General features: G+C 45.4%; 1 protein-coding gene across 3 annotated transcripts in view; it reads right to left on the bottom strand.

The window, feature by feature from the left end:
• Positions 1 to 23930, bottom strand: part of SCUBE2 (signal peptide, CUB domain and EGF like domain containing 2) — a 65999-nt gene that overhangs the window by 4890 nt on the left and 37179 nt on the right. For all 3 annotated transcript variants that reach the window (XM_080687766.1, XM_080687768.1, XM_080687767.1), the window contains 5 exons: positions 8545 to 8715; positions 6145 to 6312; positions 5311 to 5472; positions 4191 to 4388; positions 2924 to 3076 (listed from right to left, as the gene is read on the bottom strand). In XM_080687766.1, the coding sequence (XP_080543892.1) occupies positions 2924 to 3076; positions 4191 to 4388; positions 5311 to 5472; positions 6145 to 6312; positions 8545 to 8715 (852 nt within the window). The remainder of the gene's footprint in view (positions 1 to 2923; positions 3077 to 4190; positions 4389 to 5310; positions 5473 to 6144; positions 6313 to 8544; positions 8716 to 23930) is intronic.

Here is a 23930-nt window from a genome sequence, read left to right on the forward strand (position 1 = left end):
TCCATGGGCGACTGTGAGGAATGTGCTGTGTCAAGGGCATTTGGTGCGTGCCTGGCGCCCAGTGATGCTCAATCCATGTCAGTGATGATGACAGTCTCCTCTGTTCTCCCAAGGTCAGTGGGAGTCTGTAGGAAGTAGCCTCACCTGCCCATCTGTTCTTCTATGTTTGGAAACCAGATATCAGATTTGCTGTAATATATGTTCTTTAAAAAGAGATTAAGTAGGCTCTGAGTGAAGAACTAACAGGCTTCTCTACATGGCCAAAGCAGCTGTTTACAACTATTTTCTGCTATGGCATTGCAAGACACATGCTCGTGGGCCTAATCAGGGTGGTGTGTCATTTCACCTGGTTCTTTATCTAAATCTTAAAAAATCAAGATAGTGCCCTGGCCAGTGTACTCAGTGGTTAGAGCATCAGCCCTCAAAGCACGGAAGGATCACGTGTTCCGAGTCCCAGTCAAGGGCACATACCTGAGTTGCAGGTTTGATCCCCAGCTCTGGTCAAGTGCATTCAGGAGGCAACCAATTAATGTGTCTCTCTCATATCAGTCTCTCTCTCCCTCTCTCTCTCAAAAGTATCCTCGGGTGAGGGTTAACAAAAGAACCCAAAAGAATCAAGATAGTTTCTTCTGTCCTAAAGGCAGAGTTGAAAATGGCCAGACTAAAGTATATGAGCCTTGGTGACACTTATTCTGGTGTCTCTGTGTCCTTTTTGGCTCCTTCCTGATTCCATAGAGGGGAGGTGGTCAGCTGGCTGCTTTCAGGTAGATGAGACACTTGTTTCTCTCAGCAGAGCCACGTGGGAGGCACCTGTGTCAACCTAGGAGTCTGATACTAAGAGCCCTTGTCTTGGGTTTGACATGGTTTTAGGCACAGGGAGGACAATCCTATCTTTTGGAACATGTTAGAAAAAAACTATGTGAAGTGTGTTTAGGAAATCCATACAATATTGTCTTTCCAAAAGGCCTACTTTTGGCACCTGTCTAACCACCTTCAATGGCCCCATATAAGATTACATCCACCTTCTGAGTTTTGGCAGTCCAAGTCCCTCACACCTAACCCCACCCCCTTTTAATCTCATCTCTCACGGCTAAGCCCCAGGCACCCTACCAACTGGCCAAATCATCGGTTCCCCCACATGCCAGTACTCCATCCTCTGGCCTATGTCATTCCCTCTTCCTGAGTGTTCTTCCATTTATTTTTAAAGAAACTTATATGTTCTTTCAAGACCCAAATCTCTTGAAATTTTGCTCTATACTTTTTAAAACCCATGCAAAATTAACTGCTGCCCCTTTTTCTATCCTGACACAGAGTTTTGTACATGCCTCATTAGCATCTACTGCATATATACTAACCATGTTGTCTCCAGCACTTAGTCCAATACCTGGCACAGTGGATGCTCATTAAATATTGGTTGGATGGATGAATAAATAAGTTCACAAATGAACAGATGACTCTTCCCCCACTATATTACAAGGTTCTCCAGGACACGGTCCATTTTGCATTCCTAGTAAATGTTTGTCAACCAAGTCTCAGAGCTGACTGGGGCCCTAGGGCACACATAGGCCACCCCTTTATTTAACAAGAAGAAAATGAAACCAGAAAAGCCATCTGATTTGCCCAAAATCACACAGTCAGTGGCAGAGACAGGGCCAGAAGTTGCATCTCCCTCCTTCCCTCTCAGTGCTTTTATTTTATTAAACAAAATCCACAATCATAATACACTAATATTTATTGAGCATTTATTATGTGGTGGGCACTGCACCAAATTCATTATAGATTACACCATTGAGCTCTTACCTTCAGTTCAATGATTACCATCACTACCACATTAAGAAAATGATGCTTAGCCCGGAAGGTATGGCTCAGTGGTTGAGCATCAACCTATGAACCAGGAAGTCAAGGTCGATTCCCGGTCAGGGCACATGGTTGAGGTGTAGGCAAGAGGCAGCCAATCAATGATTCTCTCTCATCATTGATGTTTCTCTCTCTCTTTCACTCTCTCTCTTCCTCTCTGAAATCAGTATATATATACTAGAGGCCTGATGCACGAAATTTGTGCAAGGGGCTCAGCCCTCACAGCCCCGGCTGCCTCAGGCCTCACAGCCCTGGCTACCTCGGCCCTCGCAGCCCTGGCTTCGTCCAGAAGGTCATCCGGACAGTCGTTCTGCTGTTTGATCTAATTAGCACATTAGCTCTTTATTATATAGGATATTTGAAAGTACTATAATCCCTATTCAGTGTGGGTAAAGGCAGAGATCCAGAATGTCTTGTCTAGAGCTATCCAATGAATTAGAAAATCTCTACTAGAACCTGTATCTTATTACTCCAAATTATATGTTTAGATTGAAATTGGGGAAATCATTAATGTCTTATGAATTAAATATGATTGTGTATGGGAAAACTAATTTCTTCAAAAACTGCTTAATTTCAAAGACAGTGATTTTGATGATCTTTATAAATAAATATTTTAAAATTTTGATTCAGTGAAAAGTATAAGACTGAGCACAGGCAATAACCTTGTCAAAGCAATTTGGTCTCGGTGCTGACTGAACTGGAGGAATAAACCAAACATCAGATGTCTTTATTCTTTTCTAGCCTAAGCAGAATGCCTGTCTTTGTAATCTTTAAAAAATAATGCCGGTCTATGAATCTCTGCCTGTAACAGAATGGAAATCTTATGGATTAGGTTTTCTTGATCCTGAATCACAGAAGGAAATAAATACATGCTCATTTTTATTTCTTTTCTAAAGCATCTTTGTGTCCCCAAATGGCTGTTTAAAATTTGGCACTTGTGAGTCAGCAATGTCCTTTCTCTTTATCCTGCCTGGGCTTCTGAACATGTGTGCATGTCTGCGAGCCACCAGCTGGCCCAGGAGTTGGTTCTGTTCAAAGCAGGCGACCCGAGTTTCACAGTACTTACCATCGTAGGTCACGTACGGGACCTGGAACCCTCTGGCACTGTTTCCCTCGTTGGACTTGAACTGAATCCACAACTTCTTTGACCTGGAGGTGAAGGCGATGGGGCGCTCATAGGTCTGGCAAGTCTCATAGGTCGTCACAGAATTGGACGAAGCTGTGAAGGGAAGTTGGAGGGGGTGGAATTCAAGTTCATCACTGAGCAGGCAGACAATGGACAATCCTCTTTTCAAATGTTCACACCATAAAACAAGTTGTGCTCCGGAGCTCTTCGGGCCCAGCTGAGCCATCCTAAGGGCCAAAAGCCTGGAAATCGAGTACACACATCTGGTGGTGTGGGCTCCCAGGGGGGGCAGCTGGAAGGCCATGGCCAGGCCCCAGCAGCAGCCCAGGCCGCAGCACTCCGTGCAGGACTGAGGAGGGGCCCTTGATCCCTGCCCTGATCTGGTGATTATCACCACCATTTACTGTGGGCTTCCCGGGACCAGGCAGTGTGCCCTCTATAACTTTATCCCACGAAACCTCTGAAAACCTTGGGAAGTTCATACATTGTAACCTGACCAGGGCCCCACAACCAGTATGTGGAAACGTCAGGAATCAAACCAGCACCTGACTTCAGCCGCTGTAACCACCACTAAGAATAGCAAATACTTACACGGTGGCTCCATATGTTAGTGTTTTTCTAATTGCTTTATGAATATGAACTGATCTATTCCTCATAATAACCCTATGAGGTAGCAACTATTATCCTCATTTTAACAAATGAGGAAACGGAGGCATAGAAAATCCAGAATGTATATCCCAGACCAGAGAACTCCTAGAGGTGGAGCTGGGATTCAGATCCAGGCTGTCTGGCTGCAGAGCCCACTTAGTACACTGCCTCTGAGCTGTGTAATGGCAGTGTCCCTGGATACTGGGTCCTGTGTCAGGATGGGGTGGGTCCCTCCTGGCTGGACTGCCCTTTGCTTCGGTCAGTCCCCACGCGATGAGTTGCTTCACTGACTCTCTGTGTCCTTGGGGAAGAGGGCCCCAGAGACACAGAGGGGAAGACTGACCTGCAGGAACCCCACTTCTTCTGGGGGTCAGCAAGAGGCCTCAATGTGGGGGTTTTGTTGAAATTTTATTTCTTGGAAAACTCTAAAAACTCCTGCCCCATCTCTGTTCTAATGCGAAGGTGACATTCTCGGCCTGGCTCACACTGAAAACTGGGAGCACACCGTGAGGCTGCCCAGCGGCTGCAGAAGGGGCGAGGGCATAGGGGAAGGACGCACAGGTTTTCCGCATCACCAAGTAGTCTCCGCAGTCGTCCTCTATGGGCAGGAAGATCTCGGGGACCACAATCAGGATGCGGCGCTTGGGGGGTGGATTGATGGTCCACGTACACTCGGTGTTGGCTGGGTAATTGCCTGGGTAGTTCGGGGATTCAATGTACCCGGTGAAATCCCCCAGCTCCCCTCCACATCTTCTGTCTGGAAGCGGAAATAGGATGAGTTAGGAAGCCACAGCCCAGCCGTCGCTCTGTAATAGCCACCTGCAGCTCGGCTGAAGAGAGCCATCAGGGCCGGGGTCCTGGAAAGGACACCATCCCAGGATGAGTCTGTCCCTTAGTGCCCAGGACCCCGCTGGGAGCCCAACTACACCGACGCCCCACGCAGAGCCCCCCTTCTGAGTTCCTGGCACTGCTTTCTCACTAACTTGAAAGCGCTCAAGGTCAGGGGCAGGCATTCATCAAACAAAAGGACGGCTTTAGTGCTCATATGTGTTGTTCACCACGTGTAAGTGCCAGGGGAACCATGACACAGAACTCCCCGGTCTGTCAACACAGGGAGAACAGAGCGTGCGGCTCAGCAGAGGAGAGCTGACCCTTCCCTAGAGAGCTCTGACGAAGACATGGCAGCCGTTTCCGTCTCCTCTCTCTCCGGTTAAGACCACGTTTTATTTTTAAGTGGGAAAGAGAATTCCAATTAGCTATCGGTAGGTATGGGGCAGGCTGAATACTCACCTCTGGCACCAAAGGCAAGAAGCACACACACTTGGCGCGCGTGCCACACACACACACACACACACACACACACACACACACAAACACACACATACCCCGCCCCCATGTGGACAGGCACTTGCCCTGGTAATCAGGACTAAATGCCTTGCAGGGGTCCTCAAACTTTTTAAACAGGGGGCCAGTTCACTGTCCCTCAGACCGTTGGAGGGCCGGACTATAGTTTAAAAAAAAACTATGAAAAAACAAATTCCTATGCGCACTGCGGGCCTGGGACGAGTCGGCTGCTAAGCAGGACAGGCAGCGGCACCCGGCGGGCCGGATAAATGTCCTCAGCGGGCTACATGTGGCCCACGGACCGTAGTTTGAGGACCCCTGCGAGAGAGACCTACTTTTACACTGGGTTATGTTAGTGGAGCCATCAAAGTCAGTCGTAGTATTTCCTGGACAAGAGACACAATTATTTTTCCCAAATTCTGGCTGATATGTCCCCGCTGGGCAACGAATACATCGGTGCGTGGTGGTGTTGTAGAAATGTCCAGGTGAACACTGAACTGTGGGGGCAGGGAGAGTGGAGGGAATGAAAAACAAACAAGAAAAAAGACTATTTTCATCCAGTGCAACATAAATGGTTTCACAGTTAGTGTAATAATTTTTCATCCCAAAGGAAGTGCTGCTTTCTCACTAAGCTGGGGCTAACAACACTCGGTATTCCAGCTTGGGTGGGACTTGTGGCTCCGTCGCTAAGAAAAATGCAAAGGGAGCAAAGTAGGGGTGTCTCCGCAGAGTTTATGGTCCACGCAGAGCCAGGCAGAAACAGGCACGTGTGTGAGCGCGGAGGGCGCAGAACTGACACTGGGTGTGGAGTTGGGTTCCTACAAGAGGCAGCAGGAGTGGGGCTCAGGGGGGCGTGGGTGCAGCTCTAGGTAAGGGTGCTGAGATATTGGAAGGCTGGGAGGAAGGAGCCGAGGAAGCCACGTACACCGGCTCATCTCTCCCTGCTTGTGTCTATAGTCAGCCCTGTCCGAAGGGGCCCAGGTGGCTGGGGGAGACTGGGTCTAGGGGGTTCCCATGCTCCCTGCACACCTGCAGGGGTGAGTGGAGCCCCGGGCCACTGGAGCACCACACAGGGCACCTCTGGGCTGGGCTTGATTGGAGCTTTATCAGACTCCCATGGTTCTCAAAAGGGAAAATCAGTTCTGGAAAAAGGCAAGCTGCGTCCTCACCTCTGGTTTCACAGTCCTGGAAGGAAGTGGCTCCCAAGTGTTTGGTGGGGAGCCCTCCCCCACAAGAGAAGCAGGAAGTACGGCCGGCTTCAGGCTGGAATGTGCCTAGGGCACAGAGCTGGCAGGGTGCAAAGCCATCCGCAGAATATTCGCCAGGTTGGCACAGACCTGGGGGACCAATGACCCTGGGTGAGCAAGGGCCCAGGTCAGACCCTTTCCCATCTCTCTGCAATGGGATCAGACGGTAGGCAGGCCTGTCGCCGGTGCTGACCTCAGACCCCACCTCAGTGAGGAGCCCACCCTGCCCTGCTGCTGAACCCGAGCAGGTAGCCTGTGAGTGCCTGACGTTTACACTCAGGGCTACACAGCACAGAGCAAAGATGGAGACCAAGGAGCCAAGTGTGAAGTACTTCCGAAGGACGGAGCAGGCTGGGTGTGCTTCAGGCTTAGGACTGCATGGAGCTCAGGCAGCCCCAGCCATGCAGGAGCCCAGAGAGAGGGTTCTCTCAAGTCAATGTGCTTATTCCACCCAGAAGTACACCCTCCCAGCTGATTACACCCCAGTGATAGTTCCACCAATTATATTTACTAAATCTTATCTCCTTACCCTGAGGTGTGTCCTGGTTTCCAAAAACCCAAGCAACCTAGTTCACAGTGACAGAGGGACCCAGTGGTCTTTACTTTAAGCACCTTACTTTAGTATTATTATTATTTTTAATTTATGACAAGAAGCACAGTCATAAACAAAAGGATTTCTAAAAATATATTGTAGGGAGCGGCTATAGGGTTAAGTCTCAGACTAACCTGTTGGCAAAGCCACAAACAAGTCCCAGCTTAGAGGGCACAGCCCTCTTAGCATAATTAAGCTTGACCTTATGACAGTCCCTAGATCCTTCCTGGATAGCTAATGGGCTATGGGAGGTGCAGCAAGTGCTGCCAAAACAAGTGAAACTCACAAGAACATTGTAACTATGGTGACCACTACCTTGTTTACCTCTGACTATAAAATAAAGGATCAGCTTGCCGCCTGGATCTCTCTCTGTGGCCTCAGCCAGGCACAGGAAGATCCATCTAGACCCAGCTTATTCTCTTTGTCTGTCTTTTCTACATCCTTCGCCGCTCTCCCTCAGGCTTGCCAAACCCTTGGCTGTGCTGGCACGGCACAGTATATGTTCCTTAAGAATTAGCTTGTCATTGGCATGATGCTATAAAAATCTATTGTCTCTTGTATTCCTAACCATTAATTTTCATGGTCGTCTTTCTACCTATGAGTTATAGATATGATGGCATTTAACAAACACACCCCCAAAGGAGGATCTGGAGTCTGTCAGACCTAGTGTCTGATTCCAAATCCTCTACTTCTTGTCTGTGTGACCTTGAATGAGTCACTTTAACCTCATAAAGCTGTCGTAGTGATACAACCATATGGAAAATTCATGTAATACACTTAGCATGATGCCTGGCACAGGTAAATATTCAATAAATGTTAGCAATTAATATTATTACCACTAATGTGCTTATTACTATAAATATATCTTAATAAGGTCACATACACGTGTGAACAGATGCCCCAAGGTGCCTCCTTATCAGCTTTGCTATTAGTTCTAGAGTTTCATAACAGGTGAAAGTTATGCTAGGAGTAACATTCAACCTGAGGATCTGATTTTTAAACCAAAAAAAGGAGCTGCTGTTGAGTTTGGAGCGTTCAGGTGGGACCTAAGTTGGTTCTGGGAGTCGCTGGAAGGAGAGGCAGGGGCTGCGGGATCCCATGTACCCTTCCGCAAACATTGCCTACCAATCGCCATGTCAGATCACACCTTCCATTTGAGCCCAGTGCCAGTACCACTTGTCTTTGTTCCATTTAATGAAGAGGAAGATGTTTACCAATAAAATAAATAGGAAAGAAGCCCATGAAACCTATGTGAGCTTGGCCCCAGGAAACATTTTATAAGAAATGATTAAAAACTCTTCATAGAAATTTTTAAAAAATAACCAGATGGGTACTTTTAAAAAATCAATATGCTATAAATTTGAGACCAAAGCTGGAAAAGGAATGAGAACTACTTTCTCCATTTTAGCACTTTTGATAGTCCCTAGCACTGGGCGATCACTGAGGTCTGGGGGTATATTTATTTACAGTGAATGAAGCATGCAATTGCAATGTTTACACCTTTTTTTTCCTGCCAAGGTATCCTATCAGATCTTCATTTGTTTATTCAGCAGAGCATCTCCTAGACTGTCAGGCACTGAGCTGCTGGAAAGTCAGCAAGGAACTCAACATGGCCCAGCTGCGGAAGTCCAGGTGCTGTGTGCACTGTCCCTACGGAAGTGCACCTCGCCTTCTGTCTGAACAATGACACTGGAGACTGGCAAAGTAAGAAGGGACAGGCGAATCCTTACCTCCACACTCAGACACATTCCAAGTGTCTGGAGTCTTCAGGGTCCCAGCATTGTCTGGTCTTGGGCATGGCTCACATGTGATCTGTCCTTCCTCATTTTGGAAGGTTCCATTCGGACATAAAATGCAGCGTTCTTGTGCTCCATCATAATAAGTCCCAGCCCTGCAACTGACTAGCCAAAGGGGGAAACAGTCTGGTCAGTGAGGGGACAGAGGCCCAGGAAGGACAATGTGAATGCTGGAGATGAAGGAAAACAGATGGCATTGACCACAAACCCCCGATACGAACCCCTGAATACAGAATGTGCAGCACCTCTGGGTTCTCTGTGCACACCCCCTCCGTCACGATCCCTGTCACCCACTGTCAGAGGCATTCGCAGGTCCTCTCTCCCTAGACCATGAGCTCCAGGGCGGGGATCACAGTGGCCCTAATTATCTTTGAACACAAGTACTTGCTAATTCTCTCTCCTTCACAGGGCTGCCACTAGAAGAATGATAACGTTGAGAATCATTCACTGAACATAGGCATAGTAATGGAAGAGCAGAGAAGAAGGTGCTTTTAATTCTGACTGGTAGCATCCTAGAGGGCTCCCTGGAGGAGGCCACATTTGTGTTGGGCCTTGAAGGATGAGTAGGATCTCCCCCCAGGTAGGAAAAGGGGCAGGTTGTAAAGATTTCGCGCAGGACATAGGAGAAGAGAGGGAAGAAAGGAAGGTTGGGAATAGGTTGGAAAAGTTCTTGAGTGCCAGGCATCTGGATTTTATTCTGCAGGTAAAGCAGCCATGGAAAGAAGAGAAATACAACCAGAAGCTCTGTTCTGAAAAGCTCACTCTCTGGTGGCTGTGGGGAGTGATCTCAAGGGCTTACAGATAACTCTCAGGAAGAGCACAGATCGTATTTATAATACAATTGATATGTTACAAAGAGCAAACCCGTGTCAATATCTCCTGGAAGAATAAACTACAAGGAAATTAATTAATAAACTATACTTTTGATTATATTTTTGGTGGTGTTAGTTAAATGTGGATTTATATCTTATTTTAGGATATGAATGTAAAGTAAATACACTAAATTGAGTTCCCTAGTATAATACTCAAACACCATCATCATAACCATTAAAATAACCTTTCTAGTGACTAAGATTTGTTCAGTATTTACAATCTACTAGACACCATGCCCAAAGCTCCACGTCCATTATCTCACTCATTCCTAAAAACAACGGTAAGGAGCTAGGTGCTATTGTCAGCTCCATTTTACAGAAACAGAGATGTGGGGACCTTAAATAATTTGGCCACATTCCCACAGCTAGTCTGTGAAATGCACCTAAGGTGAGATCAAGAGCTTTGAGTTTAAGGGAGAAAAGGGTCATTTAACAAAAATGCAGACTGAATAACAATTCAAGATGTTGTCAAGGATTCTCTATGGGGCATTATGGGAAGTTTGACTAGAATAAACACATTCTAATTTATACTTAAGATATCAAGAAATAGAAAACAAAATATCACATGATAAAATTAGCTATTGTACCTCTTGAATGTCTGTCGGGGGGAATATCTGTTTTCATTCCATCTTACCAATGCAATCCACATATATACTTTTAGGGTTAAACATGACACAGTTCTTTATTACAGTAATAAAAATGTCTTTTCATTCTTCACGCCATAATTTTAAAAAATGAGGCTTTTAAAAAATCATACTAAGCCAAAAGAAGCCGCATTTCAAATATTATTTTTACACTTAAATGCAATCTATCAATAAGGTCTACTCTAAAGGCTAAGTCTTAATACTTTTTAAATATTGTTTGGATTTTCTTTTACAATAGTCACATATCATTTAATTTTATGGTTTTTAAAAAAAATATTAAAAGTGAACCAAAAGCAACAGCCCCATGCTCATTATGCTGTTGTTTCTTGGCAAGCAACAGGATAATGAGCATGCTGCACAGCTCTGTGGCAGACCAAGCCCGTCACTCCAGACTTATTCTCTAAATGCAGCCCTACTGGATAATGGTTTCCATACTGACTCTTGTTTCAGCTCATCTCCCCTGAAAAGGCCGGCTGAATTATGTGGTAAGAATGGATGACTTTTTATCCTGTGTCCCGCCTGACTACCCGAGTGGCCACAGCCGGCCAGTAAAGGAGAGGATAATCCCTTCACACCTCTCACAAAACAACTGTCATAAAGATGGGCACAAGGTAAATAAAACCTTGGATGCCTGGAACCCCTTGAGACCAGGCCATTTCCCTTTGGGAACAGCTGTTTCCACAGCACTCAATTCACCTAAAGGGAAAGTGCCCATCTGATGGCAATGATTGCAACAGCCCCATTAATTGTCACTTCCAGTCGGGTCAGCATGGTCTGTTCCATCCTCGATCCTCTGGCAGAAAACGGATCCCCTCCAGGGCAGACAGCAGAGGCCCTGGTTCTCACTGAGAAGAGGGGCTCCTGCTGCTCTGGGTGTCCAGTTCTCCTTAGAACTATTTAACCCCCGCCCCCAATGCCTTTTTACGCTTACATTCTGAGAAATCTCACAATAGCCCACATCTGTTGCAATTTCTCAACTGAGCGGAGAGCTGAGGAATGCCCCTTGGGTTGCCCTGCGGAAAGAGGGCACCAGTTCTTTTCTCTCCCTGTGAAAGGCTTGCTTCCCATAAACAAACTCATACTGTCACTCACAGTTTCCATTTTCCTCCCAGCGAGAAAGACCTACAGAAATAACTCATGCCAAGCACCTTCCACATTAACTTGTTTCTTTTCACAAGGTAAAAATGAGCTCAGCACTAAAAAGTGATTCTGAAATGGCATGAAGAGATGCCCGAAACAGCTCTTTGCAAATGTGCTGAAGATCTGCCTGAAGAGACCTCACTCACACGTTCCAGTCGGTTCTCTTCTCCTGGAGCAGCCAGCGTGTTTGGCTGCCCCAGACAAAGGAGTCAATTGCCCCCACAACACTTCGTGATCACAGCAAAGCTTTTGTGTGTCTTCAGTGACCATTAAAACCCCATCCTCAAATCCCACACAGCTGTTTTCTCCCTGTCTTAAAGAGAAAAACACAAGCAAGCTTTTCTGATGCAAAAGGGAGAGACCAGCGGGACCAGGATTAATGGCGACAAAGAGACCTGAAGGCTTGCCCTCTTTTCAACACTACCGCCTTTGAGGGTTTCAGGCTATGGGCAAACACTATGGTGTCTCTGTGGCTAAGATGGTGAACCTAATAAAAGAGGTCACTCTCTAGCATCTGACTGTTTTCTTAAGCATCACGCCTTGACTTCTGAAGGAAAGCCACAAGCAGCCCACGGGGATTCCCAGGGTGACGGGGCTGTGCTTTGTCACAGCTCAGGGGCCGGGGTGCTCTAAGCAGTGCTGGGGCCTCAGGATCCAAGTTTGAGCCACTTTTAAATGAGACTTTCAGGATAACAGGAGCAACCCCTTGGGCTTGATTTGTCATGTCTGTCCAGGTTTCTGGTGTGTGCTCAGGTTTGCAATTTGAAAACATTCTTAAAGTTGGGGCAGAGACATGAGCCCAGCTTGACGCTTTCCTAGCTGGGTTTCCCAGTGTGTGCTATGTCCTCTTCGTGCCTAATTAACTGGGGCTGAGGTTTCACTCCCTTCAGAGTGCCTCTTTTGCCCTCAATGTAAATATTTCCCCGAAGATTTGCCCTTTGCCCTCTTTTTCCTTAGCATTGAAAACTATCCTTGGGATTTCATTTCTTGCTGCTCTGAAAATTCATTTACTCTTTCATTCAGTCAAATAGTTACTGAGCACCCATGCCTTTATAATCAATTAATATTTGACAAAGGAGGCAAGAACATACAATACGGTAAAGATAGTCTATTCAATAAAGGGTGTTGGAAATATTGGACAGATACTTGCAAAAATAAAAAGAAACTAGACCATACAAAAGAATAAACTCAAAATGGATTAAAGACTTAAATGTTAGACTCAAAACTATAAAAATCCTAGAAGAAAATATAGGCAGTAAAATCTCAGACATTTCTCACAGCAGTATTTTTTTCTGATACAGCTCCTCAGGCAAGGGAAACAAAAGAAAAAATAAACAAATAGGACTACATCAAACTAAAAGGTCTTTGCACAGAAAAGGAAACCATCAACAAAATGAAAAGATAACCCACTGAGTAGGAGAACATATTTACTGATACATCTGATTAGGTATTCATATCCAAAATTTAGAAAGAACTTGTAAAACTCAACACCAAAACAAACAATCCAATTAAAAAATAGGCAAAGGACCTGAATAGACACTTGTCCAAAGAGGACATACAGGTGGCCACTAGACATATGAAAAAATGTTCAACGTCACTAATCATCAGAGATGTGTACATCAAAACCACAATGAGATATCACCTCACACCTGTCAGAATAGCTATCATTAATACATCAACAACTGACAAGTGCTGCTGAGGATGTGGTGAAAGGGAACCCCTGTGTACTATTGTGGGAATGCAGATTGGTACAGCCACTGTGGAAAGCTGTGCCGCATGACCTCAAAATTAAAAATGGAACTGCCTTATGACCCAGAAATTCCACTTCTTGGAATTTATTTGAAGAAATCTGAGACACTAATTTGAAGGAATATATGCATGCCTATGTTCATTGCAGTGTTATTTACAATAGCCAAGATTTGAAAGCAACCTAAGTGTCCATTAGCAGATGAGTGAATAAAAAAGCTGTGATACATTTATACAATGGAATACTTCTTGGCCATAAAAAAGAAGGAAATTTTACCTTTTGCGACTCCATGGATAGACCTGGGGAACATTATGTTAAGTGAAATAAGCCAGTCAGAGAAATACAGGTACAAGCAAAATAGAGACAGATTCACAAAAAGAGAGCAGGCCTGCTTGACAGCTGTTGGAGATGAAGGTAGGTGGAAGCTGGGTGGGGGTGGTGGAGGAATTGAGCATAAAAGGGGGAAAAAAGAGAAAAAATTTATGGACATGGATAACAGTGTGGCAATTGCCAGGAAGAGTGGGGGTGGTTAGGAGAGTATAAGGAGATAAATTGCAATGGATGGATACTTGACTCAGGATGGTAAACACACAATACAGTGTACAGAGGATGTGTTGTAGAATTGTACACCTGAAACCTGTATAATTTTGTTAACCAGTGTCATCCCAATAAATTCAATAACAAGGAAAAAACAACACTTACTGAGCAATGATTATGTTCAGGGTCCTGCTCTAGGAGCTGGTGATGCAGCAGAGAAGACAGACATGCCCTGCCCTAAAGGGCTCTCATTCTAGTGAAGAATAGAGACAATACATGAGCAAACAAATAAATATATAGTAGAATGCTCACTAGTGGTAAGTGTGATGAAGAGAAGAAAAAAAACACGGGTAAGAGGGGAAGACAAGGCATGGTGGGGGTGAATTTGTGCATAGGCCATTGTAAAAGAGGAGCCAGGAAAGGCCTCTCTGAGCGGAGACCGGAGGGAAACAAACTTGCAAAGGCCGTGCCTCCTGGCAGAAAGGCCAGTGTAGCAGTAACACGGGGAAAGGGGCAGGGTGGTGGTAGGAGACACGTTTTAAAAAGCGAGAGAGGGCCATATCACATAGGTTCCTGAAAACCATGGCAAAGGCATCGGAACTTACTCCAAGGGCGTTGGCAGTTTGGATGGGGGAGTGACAGGATCTGACATGTTCTTAAAAGATCTTCTGGCTGCTGCTTGGAGAACAGACTAAAGGCAGGCAAGGGTGAGGAGAACAGAGCCTGTCACAGCAGACTGAACAGGAGACGGTGGTTTGGAACCCAGTGGTAATCATGGATGAAAGTAGTTAGATTCAGGATATAATACGAAGGCGGAGCTGATGGGATTTGCTAATGGGTTGATGGAGAGCATGACAGAATGAGAGGTTGAGAAGACTCGGAGGTTTTCAACTTGAGCAACTGGATAAATAGAAGTGCCATTTACCGAGATGAAACAGGCTTTATTTGGGAGGGAGGGAGGGGGATACAATATTTTGTTTAGATACATTGAGCTTGAGATGCTGGTTTGCCATGAAACTTTGATATTAAAAAGGCCTGGGTTGTACAGCTGATCGCCAAGGTAGAATATTACACCTCAGGGGTTTCAGGATGATCCACTGGGTGTACGCAAAGCACGTCCACATCTATGGATATTAATTTTTGCCTCAAAAAGAATAAGAAAGAAAGCTTTGCCCAACCAGCGTAGCTCAGCAGTTGAGCGTTGACCCAGGAACCAAGAGGTCACCAGTTCGATTCCCTAGTAGTCAGGGCACATACCTGGGTTGCGGGTTTAATTCCCAGTGTGGAAGGTAGGAGGCAGCCAATCAATGATTCTCTCTCATCATTGATGTTTCTATATCTCTCACCCTCTCCCTTCCTTTCTGATATCAATAAAAATATTTTTTTTAAAAAAAGAAAGAAAGGTTCACTGGGTTAGTAAATGGTATAAGATTGGCCCTCAGTCAGTACACATCTCTGTGAGTCAGAGACACAGGAAGACACACGGTCTTCAAGAACAAAGAGGCATTCCACACTCCGGGGGTGGGAGGTACTGACTGATTCACTTCTTTTCAACATAGTGAGAAAAATCACAGTGTAATTATGCCTGATTGAATAGATTTCCAGATTATATTATCTAGTTTCAACTAAACTGTCACAAAATAAAAAGTGATTCCTGTAGAAACCTGGGGGAAGGCAGCACCCATGATGTAAGCACGGTGAACGACAGGGAAGGGCCGGGGCTGACACAGCTTTCCTCCTAGTGCTCATTCTTCTTTTTTAAATCCTCACCTGAGGTTATGTATTGTTTTTGAGTTGATTTTAGTGGGGGGGGGGGGTGTAGTGGGGGAGAGGGAGGGGGGGGAGAGAGAGAGAGAGAGAGGGAGAGAGAAGCATCAGTGGGAGAGAGAAATATTGATCTGTTGTCTCCCATATGCACCCTAACCAGGGATCAAATCCACAACCTAGGTATGTGCCCTGAATGGGAATCACATCTGCAACCTTTCGGTGGGTGGGATGATACTGCAACCAACTGAGTCACACCAGCCAGGGCCTAGTAGTCATTCTTGGTCATCATGATACAGAAAGAGTAATGATTTAATCAGATCTGACAAAAGTTGAGCCAACATACTAGCAATTAACAAAAAGACTGCTTGAAAAATGGAGTTATGACCACTACTGTTAACAATGAACCTTGCCAGATTGTAAATACGCTACCTTAAGACGCTAGCCAGCTATTGAAAAAATTTTATTTACTTAATGTGTATTTCATACTCTGTCGCCAACAGTCTTTGTAATGGACATAACATATTGGCCAACAGTATAGTGTAATGTATAAATAAGTAAACATTCATTAATTTAAAAATACTTTCCTGTGTGCTGATAAAAAAATACGTTCTGGAATAGAGAAATCCCTAACGCAAAACAGAGGCCAGAGCTGGAGAGGGAAGTTTTGGAGTCACAAGCAGGTGGTGGTATTTAAAGCTATGGCACTGGATCAGGTCTCCTAGGAGAGTGTGAGGATAGAGGAGGGGGCTAGAGGACTAAGCTCTGGGATACCTGATAGTGAAAGGTCAAAAATTAGAGAACCGGCATAGAAAATAAAAAAGGGGCAGCCAGTGAGGCAGGGGGAGAACCAGAAATGTGTCTGAAAACCATGAGAAGAAAGCATTCCAGAAGGGAATGATTGGCGGAACCTGAGTGAGTTTTGGCAACTAGATTTGGTAATACGAAGGTTGTTAGAAATCTTGGAAAAAGCCATTTTAGTGGTGGGGTTGGAAATGAAAACCAGATTGGCTACAGTTGAGGAAAATATTGGAGGAGAGGAAGCAAACACAGTAAGTTTAGACAACTTTTTCAAGGAGTTTTGCTCAACCTGGGATCAAAGAATCGGAGAGAAGCATGAAGTCAAATGAAGGTGTTTGTTTTCTAAGACAGGAGATAGGTTTGTGTGCTGTTGGAAATGCTCGAGTAGAAAAGGGGGATTCAGAGATGGGGTAGTGGTGTGTGGCAGTTCAGTGGGACAATAGCAGGAGCAACATTCTGGAGAAGGTGAGAGAGAATGGGCCCCAGACCCAAGTGGAGGTAGGAGCCTTAGGTAGGAGCATGGGCTGTTCTTCTATTTTAACAAAGGCAAGTCAGAGCATGTGCAGACGCAGAAGGGTTGGTCTGGACATGGAGAGATGAATTGTTTCCCCAGACTCCCATTCCATCTGGAATTCTTGTTACAACTTAAATTCAACTTGCCTAAAGGGAATGCTTCTCTTTCCTTCCCTGCCCAATCCTTCCTACCCTCTGGCTTTACTCTTTTTATTAAGTGCATCTCTACCCTCCCAGTCACCAAGACTCCAACACTTGGAGTCCAAACCACAGTTATTGTCCCAGACTTCTCCCTTCCCCGCTCCCTCAGGAGCTGCAGCATCCTACAGGTGTGTCCCCTTTGTCCACCCCTACTCTTCAGCCCTATGGCACTAGTGTCCTGTGATCCTCACCATCTCTTATGCAAGTTACTGCAAAAACCTTCCAACGGTCTCCCTTGCCTTCTGTTCCTCCCCGCCTCAGCTCTGTTACATCATCGCATTCACCTTCCAAAGTGCTTCTTTGATTGTTTCTCTCTCAGGCACAGAGACCTCTTTGACTTGACTCCCTGCACTTCTCCCAGTGTCTTCAACTCAAAACTCAGTCTGTAGCCTCCTTTTCTATATTTGAGTTCATTCTTTCTCATGCCCTCTCGAGCACCCATTTTTTTCTGCTTTTCCTATAAATCTTTTCTGATTATTTCTTCCCCAGTGATCACATTCATCTATCTATTCAACCAACCCACAGGCTTTGTCTCAGTGCCTCCTGCATATGAAACAGGGCTGGGTGAGATGAGTGACATATGGGAAGTAAGTGCCAGGATCAGAAGCCAAGTCAGAAATCTCTGAGTTCACCCCAACACTTTTCTCTTCTTTGCCTCCAAGTCAATAATATATCACCAAATGCTGCTTATAGTTCCTCCTAAACATTTCTCTAATCCACTGCTTCTTTTCTACTCCATCTATGGCCTTCATGTTCTCAATATTGCTTATCAGAAGCATTCAAAAGCTCCCAAACTGGTTTTTCAGGCTCCAGTCCTGACCCCCAATCCAGCCAGAGAAATTTTTCTAGAATACAGACATGACCTGGATGCTCCCTGGCTAAATGCGCTAATGGCACCTTGCCACCTAGAGAGACAGTCAAGGCTCCTTATTAACATACAAGAGGCCTGGTGCATGAAATTAGTGCATGGTGGGGGGGGGGTCATCTCTCAGCCCGGCCTGCACCCTCTTGCCATCCGGGACCCCTCGGGGGATGTCTGACTGCTGGTTTAGGCTGGATCCCGCATGGATCCCTGTGGGATCAGGCCTAAATGGCAGTCGGACATCCCTCTCGCAATCCGGGACCACTGGCTCCTAACCACTGGCCTGCCTTCCTGCCTGATCGCCCCTAACCGCCTCTGCCTGCCTTCCTGCCTGATCGCCCCTAACCACTCGCCTGCCTAATCAATCACCCCTAACTGCCGCTGCAGCTTCATCTGGAAGGACGTCTGGAATGATGTCCGGAATGTTGTTTGGCTGTCCAGTCTAATTAGCATCTTATGCTTTTATTATTATAGATTAAAGGTCTCTCATGACTTGCCATGCTTTCTGCACAAGCCTCGTTGCCCCCCACATTCTACCCTTCACTCAGGCTTAGTAACACTGAAATGCCAGAACTCTCTGTGCACATCTTCCTGGTTCTCATTCCCTAAGGCTATTCTCCTGCAATGCTCCTCTCCACTTAAGGGTCACATGCACATTCTTCAAAACTCAGTTCTGGCTTCCTCTCTTTGGAAAGGCTTTTGGACTCTTCCCTGGGAGGGCTAAGTGCGACCTGAGGAAGTCATATTTATCCAGACCTCCTCAGCACCCACCACAGAGCTGGCCCATGGAGGACTCTCCGTATGGGTACAGTATGAGTGAGATAATCACAGGGCACAGGCTAATCCAGGAGAGGTGAGTTTTTAAAGTGAGAGAGTTGGGACATAAGCTCTTGAGTCAGATTTGATTTTGAATCCTGGTTCTGCCACATATTCGCTGGGTGACATTGGGTAAATGGTTTACCTCCCTCTGCTTTTGTTTCTGTATCTGTAAAAAGAGCATGGTCCTTCTTCCCACTTAGGTCATACCTCAAATATCACCTGTTCTGAGAGCCTTCCCTGAATACCCTATGGAGAGTAACCCTTATTTCCTCTGGCCCTCTCTGTTTTATTATCTTTACTAGTGGCCCAGTGCATGAAATTCGTGCACCGGGGGAGGGGGGGTGGTGTTCCTCAGCCCAGCCTGCACCCTCTCCAATCTGGGACCCCTCGAAGGATGTCCTACTGCTGGTTTACAGAGATTAGGTCTAAACTGGCAGTCAGACATCCCTCTCGCAATCGGGACTGCTGGCTCCTAATTGCTCACCTGCCTGCCTGCCTGCCTGATTGCCCCTAACCACTGTGCCTGCTGGCCTGCTCGCCCCCAACTGCCCCCTCCGCCAGCCTGATCACCCCCAACTTCCCCTCCGTGCCAGTGTGCTTGCCCCCAACTGTCTCCCCTGCCGGCCTGCTCACCCCCAACTGCCCCCCCTGCTGGCCTGCTCACTCCCACCTTCCCTCCCCACTGGCCTGCTCACCCCAACTGCCCCCCTGCTGGCCTGCTCACTCCAAACTTCCTCCCACACACTGTCCTGATCACTTCCAATTGACCCCCACTGACGGCCTGCTTGCCCCCAACTGGCCCCCCTGCTGGTCTGCTTACCCTCAACAGCCCTGCCCCCCACCAGCCTGATCACCCACAACTGCCGTCCCATCCTGGCCTGATAACCCACAACTGCCCTCCCCTCTTGGCCTCTCACCACCTCTACCTCGGCCCCGCCACCATGGCTTTGTCCAGAAGAATGTCTGGAAGGTCTCCTGGAAGGTCTCCCAGTCTAATTAGCATATTACCCTTTTATTAATATAGATAGAAGCCTGGTGCACAGGTGGGGGCTGGCTGGTTTGCCCTGAAGGGTGTCCCGGATCAGGGTGGGGGACTCCGCTGGGGTGGCTGGCCAGCCTGGGTGAGGGGCTGATGGCTGTTTGCAGGCTGGCCACGGCCTCCAGCAACCCAAGCTCCCAGCCCCTCCTTTTTGCTTTTTTTTTTTTTTCAGCGCCTCCTTGAGCGGAGGCCAGGGCAGGCCAGGCTGGGCGGGAAGCTTAGCTTCCTACATCGCCAGGGGCAACCTAAGCCTCCTGCTCTCTCCAGCTCTGTGGCTGCCACCATTTTTCTTGGGATTTATTTATCTTCTATAATTGAAACTCTGTAGCCTTGAGCGGAGGCCAGGGCCGGTCAGGCCGGTCAATGGCTTCCTCCATTGCCGGGGAAACCCAAGCCTCCTGCTTGCTCCGTGGCTGCAGCCATCTTGGTTGGGTTAATTTGCATACTCACTCCTGATTGGCTGATGGGCGTGGCTTGCGGACATAGCGGAGGTACAGTCAATTTGCATATTTCTCTTTTATTAGATAGGATAGCACAAGTTGTAAACTTCAGAAATTATCTTTCTTCTTTACTTTTTATTGTCCTTCCCTCTCTGTTGGATTGCAACCTTCTTAAGAGCAGGCTCCTTACTCAATATATTCTCATGCTTTATCCCAAGTTCACAGAGTGGCACAGAATGGTATCTCAATAAATACTGATTGAATTCATTTTTCTCAATTGCTGCAGATGAAAGCTACAGCTGTGAAAAGCAGAATTAAATGTTCCTAGTCTCTCAAGAACCCAGGCACTAAAATACTTCCCCGTTTCTTAGTTGCCTGGATTGTGTCTTTTAAAAATCTCAACAAGTTTTAAGAATACTCAAATAGAAAAATATAGAGTAGCAAGTATACTAGTATTTCTTTTTAAAAAATAATTTTATTGATATTTAGTGATAAAGGAAGGGAGAGGAAGAGAGAAAGAGAAACATCCATGTGAGTGGAACATCCATCGGCTGCCTCCTCCATACCCCCCACGGGGATTAAGCCTAAAACCCTGACATGTGCCCTGACCCAGATTCGAGCCAGCAACCTCTTGGTGCATGGGAGAACACCCCACCAACTGAACCACACAGGCCAGACCACAAGTATATTTCTTGATTTTTTTTTTTTTTTTTTTGGTGAAAGGATAAATAGCTCTTAACAAAAAAACAGCTAGAAATCCATGTCATCATTAATTCTTCTTTAGCTATTAAGGACTTTATGAATTATTGTGGTGCTTAAGGAATTTGTTCTTTGGAGAATATAACTGCTGTCTCTTTTTTCCCATCTTGCTAAAATTGATCACAGATGGTACAAAGGACACCTGCAGAACAGGCTGTCCCCAAAGCCCTTAAATGCCAAATTAATGAGACTTCACTATGTAAAAATGACTATAAGAAAGTATTTCATTGGTCAGAAGTGACTGTTCTTTGATGTAACTTGGGACTTTAAATTTTCTTTTTTAAGTGTTATTAGGGGGAAAAATTCCGTGGGAAAATAGGCAAAAAATATGGATATTTTCAGAACTAGAAATCCAAATGGTCACAGATATATGACAGCATGATCAGTCTTACAAATAATCAAAGAAAAACAAGCTAAAATGACTTATCAGATCCGTAAAAATTAAAAAGATCAGTTATAATTGACCCATGTTAGCAATGATGTGAGGCAATAAGCACTCAGTTACAATGTTAGAGGGAATATATATTAGTATGATCTTTTTGGAGAGTAATTTGGCAATATCTATTAAAGTTTTAAATATGCATTTCCTTTGACCCAGCAATTGCACTTTTAAAAGTCTATCCTTTAGAAATATTGGCCATGTGCACAAAAAAGAATACTCATTGCAGCATTGTTTGCAATAAAAAAAAATTATGAATAATTTAAACATCCACCAATAGAGTGGCAATAGATGGCTATTTGGTATGGTTAATAAATGCTGGTGTCCTTAAAAAGGACTAGGAAGCTTCAAAAGAAGTAAGTTAGCCTGGCCAGTGTGGCTCAGTTGGTTGAAGCATCCTCCTTGCATGAAAGAGTTGTGGGTTCAGTTCCCGGTCAAGGCACATATGCAGGTTGCATTCAATCCCCATTTGGGAAGCATATGAGAGGCAACCAATCAATGTTTCTCTCTCCCTCTCCCTTCCTTTCTCTCTAAAATCAGTAGAAACATATCCTCAGGTAAGGAGAGAGAGAGAGAGAGAGAGAGAGAGAGAGAGAGAGAGAGAGAGAGAGAGAGAGAGAAAAGAAGTTAGCTCTTCTATTAGCATGGAAAGATACAGTGATCTACTCTAGTTAAAAACAGCACAAAGCACTCTTCAAATTATACTAATACATTTTTAAATGTTTTTTTCACACATACACCTATATTCTATTTTCAACACAGCAGCCAAAGTTGCTGTTTAAGACTTAAGTCAGAACTCTGTGACTCCTCTGCTCAAAGCCCTTCATTGGCTTCACTTCTCAAAGTCCATGGTCCTCACCACCATTTCCATTCCCCAGGTGACCTGCTCTTCTTCCTTTTCCCCTCCCTCAACCTTCATCAAGCTGGCCTTCTTTCAAATGCCAAGATTTCTGTATTTGCTGGTGCATTTGCTTGGGACTTCTCCTAGATATTCCCATGGCTTGCTTCCTCTGTCCTTCACATCTCTGCCCAAATGACATTTTGCAAGACCATACTCTACATTTTGGAGAGTATACACCTCCTCACTCCTTCCCCATGCCCTGGCTCTTTCTATCACAGTTCACCACTTCCTGTTCTTCATACCCTTTCTACCACCTGCTACATGTCTATTTCCTTGTTTATTGGATGGTGGTCTACCTCTGGCATTGGACACTCTGTGAGGGCTGAGATGTTTGCTCTTTTGTTTCATTACTGGATTCTTAGCACTTCCAACAGTACCTGGCATACAGTAGGTGCTCCATAAATATTTATTAAATACGTAAATAAAATTTCATTTTTATATGTTCATAAAAATACACAGTAAGCTTTTCCCAGTGATTGCCTCTGGGGAGTGGGATTGGAAGCTGAGGAGAGAACTTTCACCTTTATACATTTCTGTACCATTTGAAACATGCACTATTTCAGTAATTAAAAACTAAATTAAAATATTTTAAAAGAAAACATAATGGGTCCATCTCTCCTTCCAGGTGATTCAAAACACTGTTTTGAACTCTCTTCTGCAGATGCTGAAAATAATTTCCAACAAGAACTACCTTAGGCTTGTCTCTATGGTATGTACCATCCTTAGTTCAGAAAATACCAATAATCCTGGTGCTTACAAAGTTCTAACACCATCAAATAGACCAGAATTAAGAGACAGATAGACAGACAGATGCTTGTGCCATGAATCTATTGGGTAAAAAGCCTTTCTAATCACACACCCAACAGCTCTTTGCACCAATTTCCTTCCTCCAGCAGGAGGAAGAATTTTCACTAGTAATTCTTTGTGCTGTTTCCTCTAAATCTTCAACATTGCTGCTGACAGGGTGAACCTGGTTTGGTCCCATGTGGGCTACAAAACCCATCCATTGCTAGAGGGAGCTCTTGAGACAAGATACATTGCCTCCCTGAGCAACGAATCCAACCTAACTTAGCATGACCAGCATCTCAGGACACATGCACACACCTACACCAGCTACTTACATCCCATGCTGAGTGTCTTTCATAAGTTGTCACGGCCATGAGGCCTCTGTTTAAGCAACTCCTGATCCTCATGCTGAGCCTTTACTCCCCAGAAGCACACACCTGGTAGTATTGGTAATACACTCACTGGAAGCTGGTCCACAGGCCCCTGACACTACTTTTCCCTAAATTGTTAACTGGCCACAGAGGCCCCTGGCGAGCCTACCAGGCCTCTCCCTAACAGGTGGCCAATGAGAAAAGAGGGGGGATTTCGCTCTGAGGGGCCAGGAGGAGGCCCAGCCTGACCATCCCTGAAAGTTTCTGAAACTCATCCTGGAAAGTAGGGCAGCAACAGCCAACTCTCATCACCATTTTGGTACAGAAACTGGAACTTTCGAATTTTAAATGAGAGCAAGCCAACCAGCTGTGTTATTTTTACTTTTTTTTTTCTTCTTTTTAAGAGAGTCAGCTGGAATAAAAGTCAAGACTATTTGAGAACCAGCCGCTGGTGGACAGTTACACTTGATTTTATACATGATATTTACTACGTTTTGGTAAAGCAACAGATTTGGGCTGTGGGGCTATTGCTGACAATTCTCCTGAATGAGTACCTGGGAGTTTAGCTTTGCTTCTTCAGAAACACAGATTTATTACTCCTCAGCTCAAGCTCCATTTCTAAAGACTTGTGATTCTAATGACACTTCAGACAGGACATCAGTTTATTCTGGAAGGGTCTGGCTTT

This window comes from Plecotus auritus (genome assembly GCF_963455305.1).
Source record: "Plecotus auritus genome assembly, chromosome: 9".
Lineage (NCBI taxonomy): Eukaryota > Metazoa > Chordata > Mammalia > Chiroptera > Vespertilionidae > Plecotus > Plecotus auritus.